Source organism: Phytophthora infestans, genomic scaffold (genome assembly GCF_000142945.1).
Source record: "Phytophthora infestans T30-4 supercont1.1 genomic scaffold, whole genome shotgun sequence".
NCBI classification, from domain to species: Eukaryota; Oomycota; class Peronosporomycetes; order Peronosporales; family Peronosporaceae; genus Phytophthora; species Phytophthora infestans.
Window position 1 is genome coordinate 2,961,051 of NW_003303758.1, and position 13,323 is coordinate 2,974,373.

The following is a 13,323-nucleotide window of genomic DNA, read 5'->3' on the forward strand; positions in this document are numbered from 1 at the left end:
TAAGTCACCGACTAGCAAAGCTGAGGCGTAATATGACTTCGTGATATATAACAATACATCTTCACTGTAATTCTTTGAGCGAGGCATACTGCATTCTCTTGGTCCAGCTCACGACATTGCAATTTTATGAGGGTCTACAGGCTGTAGTACAGCGAGACCTTTGGATCATTTTTTGGGTACATCATATAGCCCTATTTCTCAATTTGGGTAGTTCGAGCTCCGCTCCATAGCTTTCCCGACAATAGGACACTTTAGGACTCCTATTATTGTCCATTTCGTCCAAATTTACACTTTATTGCCTACTGGCCGAGCCACACGCCAAACTCACAGGGTGATTGGTCAAAATAGCAGCTAAGCAAATTCGCAACTCGCACGTCTTTAGCGACATCTTGCCTGGCGGAGGTGTGCAGTATTATACAAGGGTGGTACAGCGGCGTCTTACCTGGTGGAGATGTGCAGTATTATGCAATCGTGCCAAATCAATTTCGTTATGCTAATGTGATTGTTTGCAATGCTGGACAGAAAGAGCCTAGTCATTGCTCTCTCGTATCAGTGGAGGAAGCGGTAACAAGCCGGCATGCCCACCCCAACACTGAATTCATTGCCTCTACGGATTTTATTGCCTCGGATATTTGCGTAAGGACCTAGCTCGAATTTATCACAAGTCGGCAAAGACGATTGGGAACTGGATCAGCGTCTACGAGAAAACCGGGACCTACCAGCGGGATGAAGCAGGTTGCTTAAATCCATGATCTGGAGCAGCAGCTACGGGTGTGTTGATCGACTGAAATTATTGTATTTGTACCGTAGTGAGCTCAACGGGAGCATTGGACAAAGGCACATCGAAAAAAATTATGTGAGCTCTACAGTATGCAGCCGCTAGCCTATTTCGATGAAGCCCAGGAAGCTTTTCTCAAGGCTCATCAAATGAGCATTTCGAAGACATCTGTGTGGAGAATACTGCACGATTGTGGATTTACGCGCAAGGTGCTGGAGCAAAGAGCGATGCATATTAAAGAGAAAGACGTGTTTCGGTTAGTGGAAAAACTTAGCTCTGTCGACTGGTGCCACTGAAGCATTGCCTTTTTGATGAAATTTAATTTGATAACCTTGAAATGATCCGCAAGCGAGGTTATTCACTTAGGGGACACAAGTTTGCAATTTGTGGTGATTTCCAACGTAAACCACGCGTTTCAGTCCTGGCGTTTCTGGGAGTTGATGGAAGCATTGACTATTATAATACTGACGGAACATTCGACCGTGTCAAGTTCTTCACGTGCTGCAGATATTTTGCGTATTCCAGTCGTGGAAAGGTTCGCCAGTACCCTGGCACCCATTCGGTATGGATTTTGGATGGCGCCTCAATTCACCGAGACCCAGAAATAATTTACTTTCCTCCGGAGTATCGGAGTGATTCCTATTTTCCTGCCTGCCTATCGTCCATTCTTCTATCCTATTGAGTTTATGTTCGGCTATATCAAGCATTCATTTCAGAGGCATTATGTTGAGTCAAGTGGTAGCGATCTACTTCCGTTTGTGATTGAAACGTTCACACGTTTCGAAACGTTTAAAATGGCGAGCGACTTTCAGCACTGTGGCTGGACAATACAGGGCCTTTTCGATCCGACTGCCCCCTTGTCAAGAGAAAATCGACACGACGCGAGACAGGAGAGTTTCGATAACAGTAACTATTTAGAATTTTAACGAGGCAAACTATTGGATCTGAAAGCTAATAAAATGGCTTGATGAAGCACTACTCTTGGTGTTCGATGTCCTTCATGTTCTCCATTGAAACTAGCGGATTAATCACAGTCGAAATAGGTCGCAGAGGAGTATTGGCGCGGATACTTTGAAGTGTCCTTTTGCGCGCTTCAAGTGCGTCCTTCGGATTTGCTAAACGCAATCCAAACATCTCCCAGTGATGGTCTAGCTGTTCGTTGTCTTTAAGCGATGCATGTACAGTATCGAGAGCCAAATCAGCCGATTTAGTGAGGTCTGCTAGATGTTGCTCAACTCGCATCAGCTGCCTGGAGCATCGGCAATATCCTAGCTGTTGTAGGACCCAACATGGCATTTTCCCATATTGAGCGATCTAAATTACGCCTGATTTCATTCGCCCACATTCTCCATGCTGCAGCGCTGGCTTAAAACGTTCCTCCCCAAATTTTACGGAGTCGTTCCACCAATTCAAGAATTGACGCCTCTGCAGCAGCGCCAGAACGGTCTGTGTGCTCTGGAATACAGGTCACTTTGAAGTCCTCGAGAATCCGTGCATTTGATATGCTTAGACTGTAGGTGTAAATCGTCAAAGTGGCCGTGTCACCACGGAGTGAAGCAGCTCAACGGCTCCATGATTCTTCAGACTTTGACGTCGGAATTATGCGCCCATTCACCTTAAATGGCATCACCTTGTTCCACATAGACTCGCTTGGCTCAACACAAGTTCATGTATCGCCATCTTTAACGGCCTGGCCCATAATATGGCACTTGAAATTCTCACAAACCTTGTGCATAATAGCGTCAAATGTGGCTCCATTTGCAGCAAAAACATCTAGCATCTGGCATGATGAATCACGCATCCCAACAGTGTCTTTGACGACGCCTTGTACCACTCGTTGTAGGCGGTGTTGCTCTGGATTATCTGGTGATGTGCTCAGTGATACGCGAGCTCGGTGACTAGCTGGATATGCTGAGGATGGAAACGACTGAGGAGGCGTTCACTCCCGTGATGGGTACGACGAAACACGTAAGACTGACAACGTCGAAGGTGGCGTCCCTCGCGCGGACGTTGGGCGGCGTGCTGACACACAAGGTTCAGTACTTCTGCCTTGTTGTGCATCCGCCGTTGCTTGTCCTAGAGTCCCAGGTCTGGCCGCTTCATCGACCATGCTAGTACCGCCCCTAGCCAGGCTTGACTGGCAATGCAGCTGCGGCTACTGGCACTCTCCCAGCGCACTGTACACCAACCAGACGGGCGACTTCGACTGGAGTGCTGCGAGCTTGACGCGGGTAAGCACTGCAGCCTTTGAGAGCTTCGTGGGTCGTGACATGGACTCGGTCGTAGCTAGCGGCTCAGTGAGAACCGTGAACGTGGCCTCAGTGAGCGATTGCGGGGCGCAAGTCAGCTCGAATCACCTCAGTTGAAATGCATTTACATGCTTATAGTGAGTTTTACGTGCTTCGGCGTTCGATTGGTTTGAAGAACCGCGTGCAGAAATTTTGAGTAGAACTCACAATAGTAGGACGCATTCTCTCCTACCGCTCCAGCATGCTACATTACTTTTACAGTAGTTATTGTATCCAACTGGGTGTTTTGCACCCGAAGAACAACAATGCGTTCGCTAGGGAATTCGTTTGCTTGGCTATCCGCTGCAAACACGACGCACTATGCTGGTTTGCTATGCCTACCTATTATGATCTTCACACATTTCGTCGACATTTGCGTCGATAACAGTGCCAATGACAGTTAAACATATTACTACCAAGACGGAAGCCTTAGATCCAGCTACATTTTTTTATTGCACTCACTTGTAAGCTGACGGCCAACTACAAATCGGTAGCTCTAGCACATGCAGAGTAGGAAACAAGGCTATTATGTAAGTCGAAACAGTCACTGGACGGCAAAAGCCACCTTTAGGCACTTCTTGTGCTCTTTGCTAATTCTCGACTGAGCCTTCCCGCCCACTTTTCCTTATTTCTGTACTTTAACCTCCAGACCACAGTCAAATTCAGTTTAATCCACAACATACTCCTACTTCGTCTATAAATAGGAAACCACTATTACGGAGTATATATGACTTGGGATATTTCGTATTGAGCTGGCCAACCTTGAACAGTAACATATTTCACAAATAGTGCCCGCCTATTACTGCCCCCTAAAATTTGAAGAAGATGGAAGAGATGGTTCTATTCGTACTAGGGTACTATTTTTCTACGTTTTAAATTGAAAATATACAAATATATTCGTATTTTTTCATTTAAATTAGGTTAAAAATATTCAATTTTTTTGCATATTGTGTGCTGCCATACAAATAGAGGGCACTATTTGGATAATGGGGCACTATATCTTTTGTACCAGCATAGCAAACGTACATTAGTGCATCAATACTGTATAACTCGGTTAAAGACGCCCAAATATCAGCAATCACAATAGACTTTTTTGTTTAAGTCGCCCAAATATCAGGATCCCCAAATGTCTTCTAATGTCTACTTAGGGTTCTTATCGAATACGCATACCGAACGTGACGTCTAGTACATCTGTTTACATTTTTTGATACGATAATAGACACATATCATTCGTCAGTAAACTCGAAATGACAAGTGTACACAAAGAAGCCAGAATGTCCAGTAGTAAGCAGATTATTAATACTGGCCCATGGCAGACACGCGTACAAGGCGTGGACTGCCGTGACGCATTTGCGTCACGGCCGCGTGCAGCATTCCCCACCAACCATCCATTTTAGTTTAGCTACAGCTCCAAATACTGAGCCACTACGTCGTCGTTTCGATGCCCTCTTGTCAAGCCTGATCAAGGGTGATACCAAGCAGAACTGAAGCTGAGTTCATTAGGCACTGATGGCAAGTCTTCTGCTGCTCGTTCGCGGTGTGAGGTTATAAGTCTTTTTGATTTGTCCTAGATATCATGAAATGATCGAGGTACACCTTCCCTGCAAGCGTGTAACGTGTGAGAATAGCATATCATGTACCAAGTGCTCCGTTCGCTGGAAAGACCGTCACTGTCCAGCTGTATCTATTCAAGTCATCACTAGCAACGCGCAACCTCACCTACGCGGCGGCCCTGAGTGTGCTGTGCCCCCACGTCCTTATTTTACACCCAAAATGAAAGCCTACATCCACCAAATGGACGAAAATGCAGTGCCAGCTCGGCTGAGCTGGCGTAGTATTCCGCGAGCTCCTGACATTCTGAATCCAGGCCTGGGCCACCTATCGTACGCTCAAGTATAGTAGAAAGTTAGGTGCATACTCTGGCTTAAAGTAAACAAAACACAATGCGGTGAAGAAGCAGAAGCATTCTAAAGCTTATGTGGCGGACATTGAGCCTCAGACAGCTTTCGAATATGGAAACGTAAAAGACGAGATCGATTGCTCATTTGTGGGGAACGGAGAAGACAAGCAACCATTGATTTTGGGCATCGCCACGATGAAACTGCTGCAAGGCATTCATGCACTACATTAAAAGGAGCCTTTCCTATTTTTTTTCATTTGGACGCGACCTTTTAAGCGTAGTGATCTTGGAGACCCTGTCATCACCTGTAGCTTCCTGATAAGCGCCGTGTGCTCCATCTTGTTGCTTTATTTATCTTAGTCAGCGTACGAAAAGTGAGTACTTCGAGGCTTTTGGATAATTTACTAGGCTTTTTCAGACACACACAACCCCACTCAAAATTGATGCTGCTATGGGTGATGCCGAAGCTGCGCAGCTATACGCACTGTCAAAGCTTGCCTGGATTTGATAGCTGGAAGAACTTGATGTGTTTTTATTCCCAACCGCCATTCCCACGAAGCATGGGTGGAAAGATTCAACAGGTCGTGTCCATGGTAGCGAAGATAGCTCTGAGATTCGAGGTGGAGACAATAATTGTTTGGCTCCCAGTACTGATGCCTTGGGAGGAGGGACTACAAGTTCATGTGGCGGCGACAGTATTTCGGGTGGTGAGGTAATTATTGGCGGGACAATATCTCGGCTGATAATGTAGTTATCGGCGAGGGCAATATTTCGAGCGGTGGTGTAATTATTGGGCGGAGCCAATGTTTCGTGGCGGTGGTTATATCGGGGTTACTCGCAAGTGGGTACATGTAGCCACTTGATTACGAAGAAGGATTTCCACGGTGGTAGTGAAACTACAAAGGCAAGGGAACACACCCGCAAGGCAACCCTACGGCCAGATCCACGATCTAGGCCCCGGATCCATAAGCTCGAATATTCGCTTAGGATTCGGAACAATCCACGGACGCAGAGTGAAGATTTTCCACTGCTGCTCCACCCCATCCCCACGTCTCGCCAAGACACTCAAGCTTCCCCACTTGAACTCTTCGGAAGTTACCGAGAGAGCAAGATCCCGCCCTACCGACGGGTACACAAGGTGAGGAAAGTTCAGCAGAACACGGATCATCGGGGGACCCCTTCCGTTAGTCGGTGTCTGGGCGCAGTTGGTAAGTTGAATCGGGCAATCTCGCAGAACACCAATGGTTTCATTTGGAAGACTGTTGGTCTGCATGCATTTAGGGCATTCATTGGTTGAAGTCAATACCTTCAACAATTTAATTGTAGGATTGTGTCAACCATTCGTCGGCAAATACTTTTCATTTAGAATTTTAGATTAGGAGGAAAACCCAAACAGAACAAATAAACAGCTCTCACTTTTACCGGAAATCGGCTTTGCTTTTCTATTTAAGTAATCTATACTTTCGTCCGAAAGTATACTTAATCCAAGTAAAACGCATCTTACGCTTCCTCATACACGTGAGCTAACATGTAAGCCGAAGTAGTGGGCACAGAGTAGACACATTACACATGGTAGCACTTTGTAGTCCGCCCAATGACCGACTACCTGACGAGCTCATATGGAATACGAACACGGGGCTGAGAGCCAACCATGGACTATAATCCGTCTATGCGTAGTCCAAGTGCTTCTACCACGCACATGGTGCGTGCAGACTGCTCTCATCTGCAGAGTGAGAAACTCTTCGAGGACTGTCAACAGTCGTTGGAGAGGCAGCCGCCGACAGAGCTACCCGATGTTGTTCCGGGATTCATCTTGAGTGAGCAGCGCGATGCTGCTACTGCTACTACAGTGTCTTCCGGGACGACACCGCGCGTGCAATCGTTAATAATGCACGTGACCAGTTATGGGAAAAATATGATGCGCCTCTTCTCCGATGGCTTGTCAAAGTTGCCACTGTGATTGCGGCTCGTCATATCACTGAAGACCCGTCGAAGGTTGCGTTCATCATGCCATGTTTTAGCAAACGAGCGAGGTGCTAGGCATATGGCCTCCGGCTCACATATCATGCGTGCTCTAACACGTATGCGGTATCCAAAGAGGAGCCCAGACAAGCGTTTGAGCCCCCTCAAAATGAATTCCGGTCGAGAGCGGAGTTTCTCGATCTACAGCAAGGTAAGCATGACGTTCGTGCTTACGGCAAGCGTGCGCGGTACTTGGTCTCGAACAGCGTGATCAATCCGATCGACGAGGCGACAAAGGTCGTCGCGTTCATGAAAGAGTTGAAGGATGGATCTGTGAAGATCTATCTCTTCCGAGAGTACCCAAGTACTGTCGAAGCTGCGATCGCTCTTGCGATGCAACAGGCGTTTAGCCTGAAACAAGCTAAGCTGGATTCGAACGTGCCGAGGATGGCACGTCCAATTATGAGAGCGCGAGGTCAGCCTAAAGCCCTCCCGAATGCTTCTGCAGCTCACGTCAACAGCGTATTGGGGGACACGTGCGGGGTTACCGATGTGGGTACACTGGGCTTTGCGCGTGAGTGCACAGCGCCTGTGCACTCGGCCCAGGGGCCGATGTGGCGATGCTGGGCATCACCGCGAACAATAAAAAACGTGCAGAACCAGTAGACGCGGGGCGCCCTACTGGTATTCCAGTCGCGCGAGTCTACAACGGACACGCGCCACTGAGGACCGCAACCCCTAGCGAGAGGGATTCTCGCTGCAAGAAGCAAGATGGCAAGCCAAATCTTGTCATCATGAAGGTGAAGTCGAAGAGAGCAGACTCTTTTCGTACTTTGGTTGACTCAGGTGCGTCGAAAAACTTTGTTCGACTCGAACGTTTCTCGAAGCTGAGCTTCGAGAAAGTTAAAGCACCTCGAAGTGTTTTGGAGGTGCGGTTGGCAACAGATGCCACCGTAAGAGCGGAGAAGCGCGTAGTACGAGTGGGCTTCTCGTACAAACACCGGGAGTTTGTGGCGAATCTTATCGTCCTGGATCTGGACGATAAGTTTGACCTGTATTGTGCATGCCGTGGCTTGCACGACATGATCCATTGATCAACTGGGATATTTTACACTTGTACACTTCAGACGTAATGCGACAGAGAGCGAGGACCCTGTCAGTGTTTCGCATGCACCGCAAGGTGCAACGGATCCCGTTGAGGCAGCACCATACGTTGCTGCCTCCGGTGCCCAATCACACGTCGAAACGATTGTGGTAGTCGTTGAGTCTGTCTTAAATCGAAAATCAGATTTGAGACACGCTCCTACCTCAATGGCCGTATTAACGCTCGGAGTTGATCGACCAAGAATGGAAGAACTTCAAGTCACAGACAGTGACTCTGACGGTGGTGCGTTGGTCCCGGGGACAGATGCATCAGATATGCAAGGGACCCCAGCTACAACCAGTAGCTGTGAAGTCGGCGTTTCAACTCCGGCAGCTGACACGGTTGTGATTGGTTTATCAGGTCGAAAGGCGTCGAGGTGACAAGGACATGTCGACTCCGGGAGTCGACACAAACTCGATATCAACATCGAGAGGGGACTCTGCTGAAAGGCGTCGAGGTGATGACAGCGCGTCAGCTCGGTGCTGCCGACGCGACAAGCAGTGCTGACGGTAGCAAACGCCCAACCCTGAGAACACTTGCGTGCAGCCGTGCTGCACGACGAAGCGTAATGTAATAAAGCCGGGCTTGACAATTCGCGTCCGCGGACAGAATTCGCCGACAGCTACAACGGAAATCCATCCAAGGTCGGGCTTCACAAGATCAAAAGACGGCGCAAGCGACGTTAGCTGCGCAAGTCTCGATCCGGGACCGAAGCAATACAAGCGATGTCGACCGGGCAGACATAGGTGAAGACGTCGTGCGTCGAGACGTTGAGCGTCCTGACGTGGAACCGTACTGGTCTCCAGTACCGGTCAACGTAGTTGGTGAATCCTCCGACAAGTGCGTCAGAATTGACGTCGCTTCCAGGGATGAGCTGAATGCGCTACGCGAAGGACCTGTACAATGGACGCATCGAACAGATATGCATCATTTTGGTACCGAAAGGATGAAAAACGAAGCGGGGGAGTTGAGACAACTTTACGCGGCGAAATCGCTGAGAGTAAGGACACTCTCCGCGCGAAGACGAACAAGCAGCGCTTCAAGGGGCAGAGCTGGGACTCGTTGAAGTCGAGTCCCTGCAACGATTTCTGCAGGAGCACAACAATGACCTCCCGGGTGAGATTCCTGCGGAAGTTCCGCAGGAAAGGGCATGCAGCACGAGATCGAACTCGTGCCGGGTACGAAGTATTGTGTGACGGGGCAGTGACAACTGCCGCGATATCAAGTAAAGGTAATTGACGCCTTCTTTGAAAGTCGTCGTAAGGCGGGCCAAGTGCGGGAGTCAAAGTCCCCGCACAGTGCACCAACGTATTGTGTCAAAAAGCTATAGGGCGGGTGGCGCATCGCTTTTGCGTACAGCAAGCTGGACGATGCGACGATACCGGCGCAGATGCCGATACCACGAAAAAAGGTTATCATCGATTCAACGACCAAGAGCATCATCTATAGTGCTCTTGACCTGCGCGACGGGTTCTATCAGATCCTGGTGCGTGAAAGAAACATCCCTTTCACGGCGGTGATCACTCCAAGCGGTACGCTTTGGGAGTGATTCGTCATGCCGCAGGGATTGTAGAACGCCCATGTAACCTTCAATAGATGTGTCACACATCTATTGCGGTCAGTGCGACTTCGCACCGAGCTACTTCGACGACGTGTTCGCTCACGGCCGTGAGCGGGAAGTCCGACGTTAAGGTGCCCAAAGTGCACCTCCGTCGGTTGTTAAAGATTATGCGTAAACATAAGCTCTATGCGGACCTGAAGAAGTGTATATTCGGGGCGAGCAAGATACCCGTCTTTGGGTGTCTCGTCTGGAAGAATGGCGTACGCCCTGTCTAATTTTACGCCCTGCCGTCTAACTTGCCCTGTTAAAAACCGCCTACCCAGAAAATATCAGATCGATCAATGAATGGTCTACGCCTTCCAACGTGAAGGAGCTGAGACAGTTCCGTGGACTTGCAACGTACTTGTGCAAGTACGTTGAGAATTAGGCTGGCAAATTTCACACGCTGTTGCAGCTTCTGAAGAAAGAAGCTGAGTGGGTTTGGACTGCTGAAGCTTTTGATTCAGTTAATCAGGGCTCTACTGAGGCGCCGATCTTGGTAGTGGCTGACCAAGATCGCCCATGTGTGATACATTCGATTTTGCGATCGAATGCGCGTTGACGCAGCACACTTGCAAGAGTCGTGATCGGGTGGTCTACTACCCGTCGCGTCAGCTGAAGCCACCGATGCGTAGCTACCCCGAACATAACAAGGAGCTCCTTGCCATCAAGTATACACTCGCGAATTTCCGAGTGTATTTACTCGGGAGTAGACCGTTCGTGGTCTACACCGACCACTCTTCATTGCGAACGACAGTGAAGACTCCGCACATCTCGCAATGAATGGCGACATGGTTTTAATTCTTTGCGGAGTACGACTTCCAGGCTGAGTATAAACCTGGAAGGTTTGAATGCGGTGGCCGACGCGTTGTCGCGTCGACCTGGTTACGCTTTTAAGACAGCCGACGCCAATCGAATTGGCGTCGAACGAGTAAGTGTTCCGTCGTCGTCATTGATTGAAGACGTGAAGAACGCGTGTGCGAATGACGCAGACGCGAAACAATCGGTAGACTATGGCTTAACACCTTTCGATACGGCACGTTGGAAGCTGTCGCCACATCTGCGAGCTCGTGCACCAAGGACTCCTGCTATACGGCGTAGTGGACGACGATGCGGATTGCATTGTCGCGCCGAATAAATATGACCTGCGCATGCGGATAATGTACGAGTATCACGTTGCCCCTACGACAGGGCAGCCGGTCCGTGAGAATGCATACACTTTTCTCACGAGGGACTTCTACTGGAACCACCAGTACTTGTGCTTGCGAAGTGCTCCAATCCGTGAAGCCTGCTGCGTTTTCGCAGGATCGATTACAATCACTACCGACATCGTCGGCGTGTTGGTAGTTCATTTCGATGGACCTTTTTCTCGGCCTTCCGCTTGACAGCAAGCGCAGGACTGGTATTGTGATCTTTGCGGACCGAATCAGCAAGATGGTTAATCTTGTTGCAGTACCGGCTGAAGTCACGGCCGTGCTTTGCTGACACGGTGCTCCGACACCATGATATGCCGTTCGATATTATGTCGAACCGTGAGCCACGCTGTAAAGCGTGGTTCTGGCAAAAGGCTTACACTTCTTGGAACACAACTGTCGATGTCAGCAGCGGATCATTTGCAGACGGGCGGGTAAACGAGTGCCTTACCGAAGAGGTGCGCACACTCGTTCATACAATGGAGCGACGGCTTGCCGATGACAGAGTTTTCCATTAAAAACATGGAGCATGCCTCGACACGACATACATCGTATTACGTAAATGCCATGCGGCATCCGCGCCTTCCCAGCTTGATCGGAGAGGTGGCTTCCTCCTTAAGTAGAGGAAGATGTCGTAACAGTCGTAGAATAACACTGATACCAACGTGGTCTCAGCGGTGACGACGCGAAGACAAGCGCCTCGTTCCCGGAACAAGACGAATACTAAGAATACCGTGTCTGCGCAGGGCACAGACGCCGCGAACCAGAAGCCGGCTGTATCGGGTACAGAAAGCGCGCAGGTCGGACCTGCTACGGAAACAAACACGTCTGCTACGGAGAAGGAATCCATGCTGAACAAGTCATTCAGCACGCAATAGCAGCTTTTGTAGACAGACAGAAGCTGAACGCAGACAATGTCGGCAGAGGTAATACAATGCATTCAAAAAGGGTTTATTTATACTATTGGCTACACAGAACCTGCCACGATATGCAGTTATTGATTTTGGTGCAAGCAAGATTGCTCCGCGCGAAATCGGTCCGTTCACAGTGCTTGAAAGACATGGCAACGCGTATACGTTAGACATACTGCCCATCATGCAACCTCAAAACGGCCTCCTTGAATGCTGATGCCGGTGTTCCTGTGCAACAAGATTAAGCCCATAAGTTCAGATGAGGAGAAAACGTGCTTTGCAAGCTGGCACAAGCACCGGAATAATGACACATCGGTTTCAAAGGACCAGGATAAAGAACGAGGCGGGATTCGAGCGCGCTGGGTATGACACCAGCGTCGCGGCGGGAAGTGAAGAAGCCGGAAGCATCGACAGTCATCAACAGCGACGCAAGTGCCGTCGTACAGACGGTGATTAGTGTCTCAGCATCTGTTACTTAGTCCTATTTTAAAATTTCGTTTTTGCAGCCGGACGCCATGTGTCGTCAATCTCTAAAACTTAAGAACTTAAGTTGATAACGAGTATCTGTAATACCCGTTCGAGGGGTACATAATGTACACGATACAATAATCGTGCAATAATGGGGTTCGGGTATGTACTGCTGTGGCCGATCCACTTTGCTAATAAACTGGGAACACCTTTCGGTATGGACATCCCTCACTGAATTAATTTCACGGTACTGCGTAGCTCGGGTTTTGTTATCTCGCTCAACATTCGGCTTAGATTTTGCTGTAAGCTGGTTGTTGACCAAATGTTGCAGTCTGGTTGACGATGATGTCAGATTTTCCGGTTTCAAAGGAGGGCTCTTTCGCTCTGATGACCATGAATTCAGACGCATAACAAACGCTCTTCGCCTTTAAGAATGTTCTAATTCACAATGACGACGATTCGACCATGAAGCCGATCGAACAATACTCGCCACCAGTGTATGGGCGGCCACAAGCTACAATAGCAAAAATTAACGTCAGAGCAAAGCGATTGGCCCTGGGTATCATACTTCCTTCGTCCAAAAATATAAGACCAGCGCCACGCATAACATTGTCCGAAAATATAGGACTAAGTTTGGTTCGTATCACCCGAACTTAGCATATTTATTGCCTTCTGAAAGATTCTGTCACTACAAGCTAGATACCGCGGAAGCAGACCACGGCTATCCGCCAACGCGGCTTTCAAAAGATGGGGGATGGCGTACTTGTTGCCTCCGTCACCGTCCTTAGAAGCCATCAGCACAGACTGTAGGGAAACGAAAACGTTATCTAGGGTGCTGTTATGAAGCTGCTGGAAGGCGTCGTCGACATTGTTGACCAGGCCTTCGATAGTTTTAGCCTTCTTCCTGTGCTAGAGCGACTGTATGGAGTAAATAAAACGAGGTCGAAAGAATTTAAATCTAGGTGAATTAGCAGGTTGTGGCTGAAGGCGCATCCTCCACTCGCCCTCCGCGCATGCCGCGAGCACAGCAGGACCATGAGCAGCCACATGGGGTTTTGCCTTGTCGTGCTGCAAGATGA

The 13,323-nt window shown here is 48.9% G+C and overlaps 1 protein-coding gene across 1 annotated transcript; it reads left to right on the forward strand.

The window, feature by feature from the left end:
- Window positions 1-1,115: 1,115 nt before the first annotated feature.
- PITG_00580 (uncharacterized protein) lies at window positions 1,116-1,806 on the forward strand (the record flags this gene model as incomplete). Its single annotated transcript, XM_002909121.1, has 3 exons — window positions 1,116-1,402; window positions 1,497-1,637; window positions 1,752-1,806. 3 exons carry the CDS (start codon window positions 1,116-1,118, stop codon window positions 1,804-1,806), a joined length of 483 nt encoding a protein of 160 aa, XP_002909167.1.
- Window positions 1,807-13,323: the final 11,517 nt, after the last annotated feature.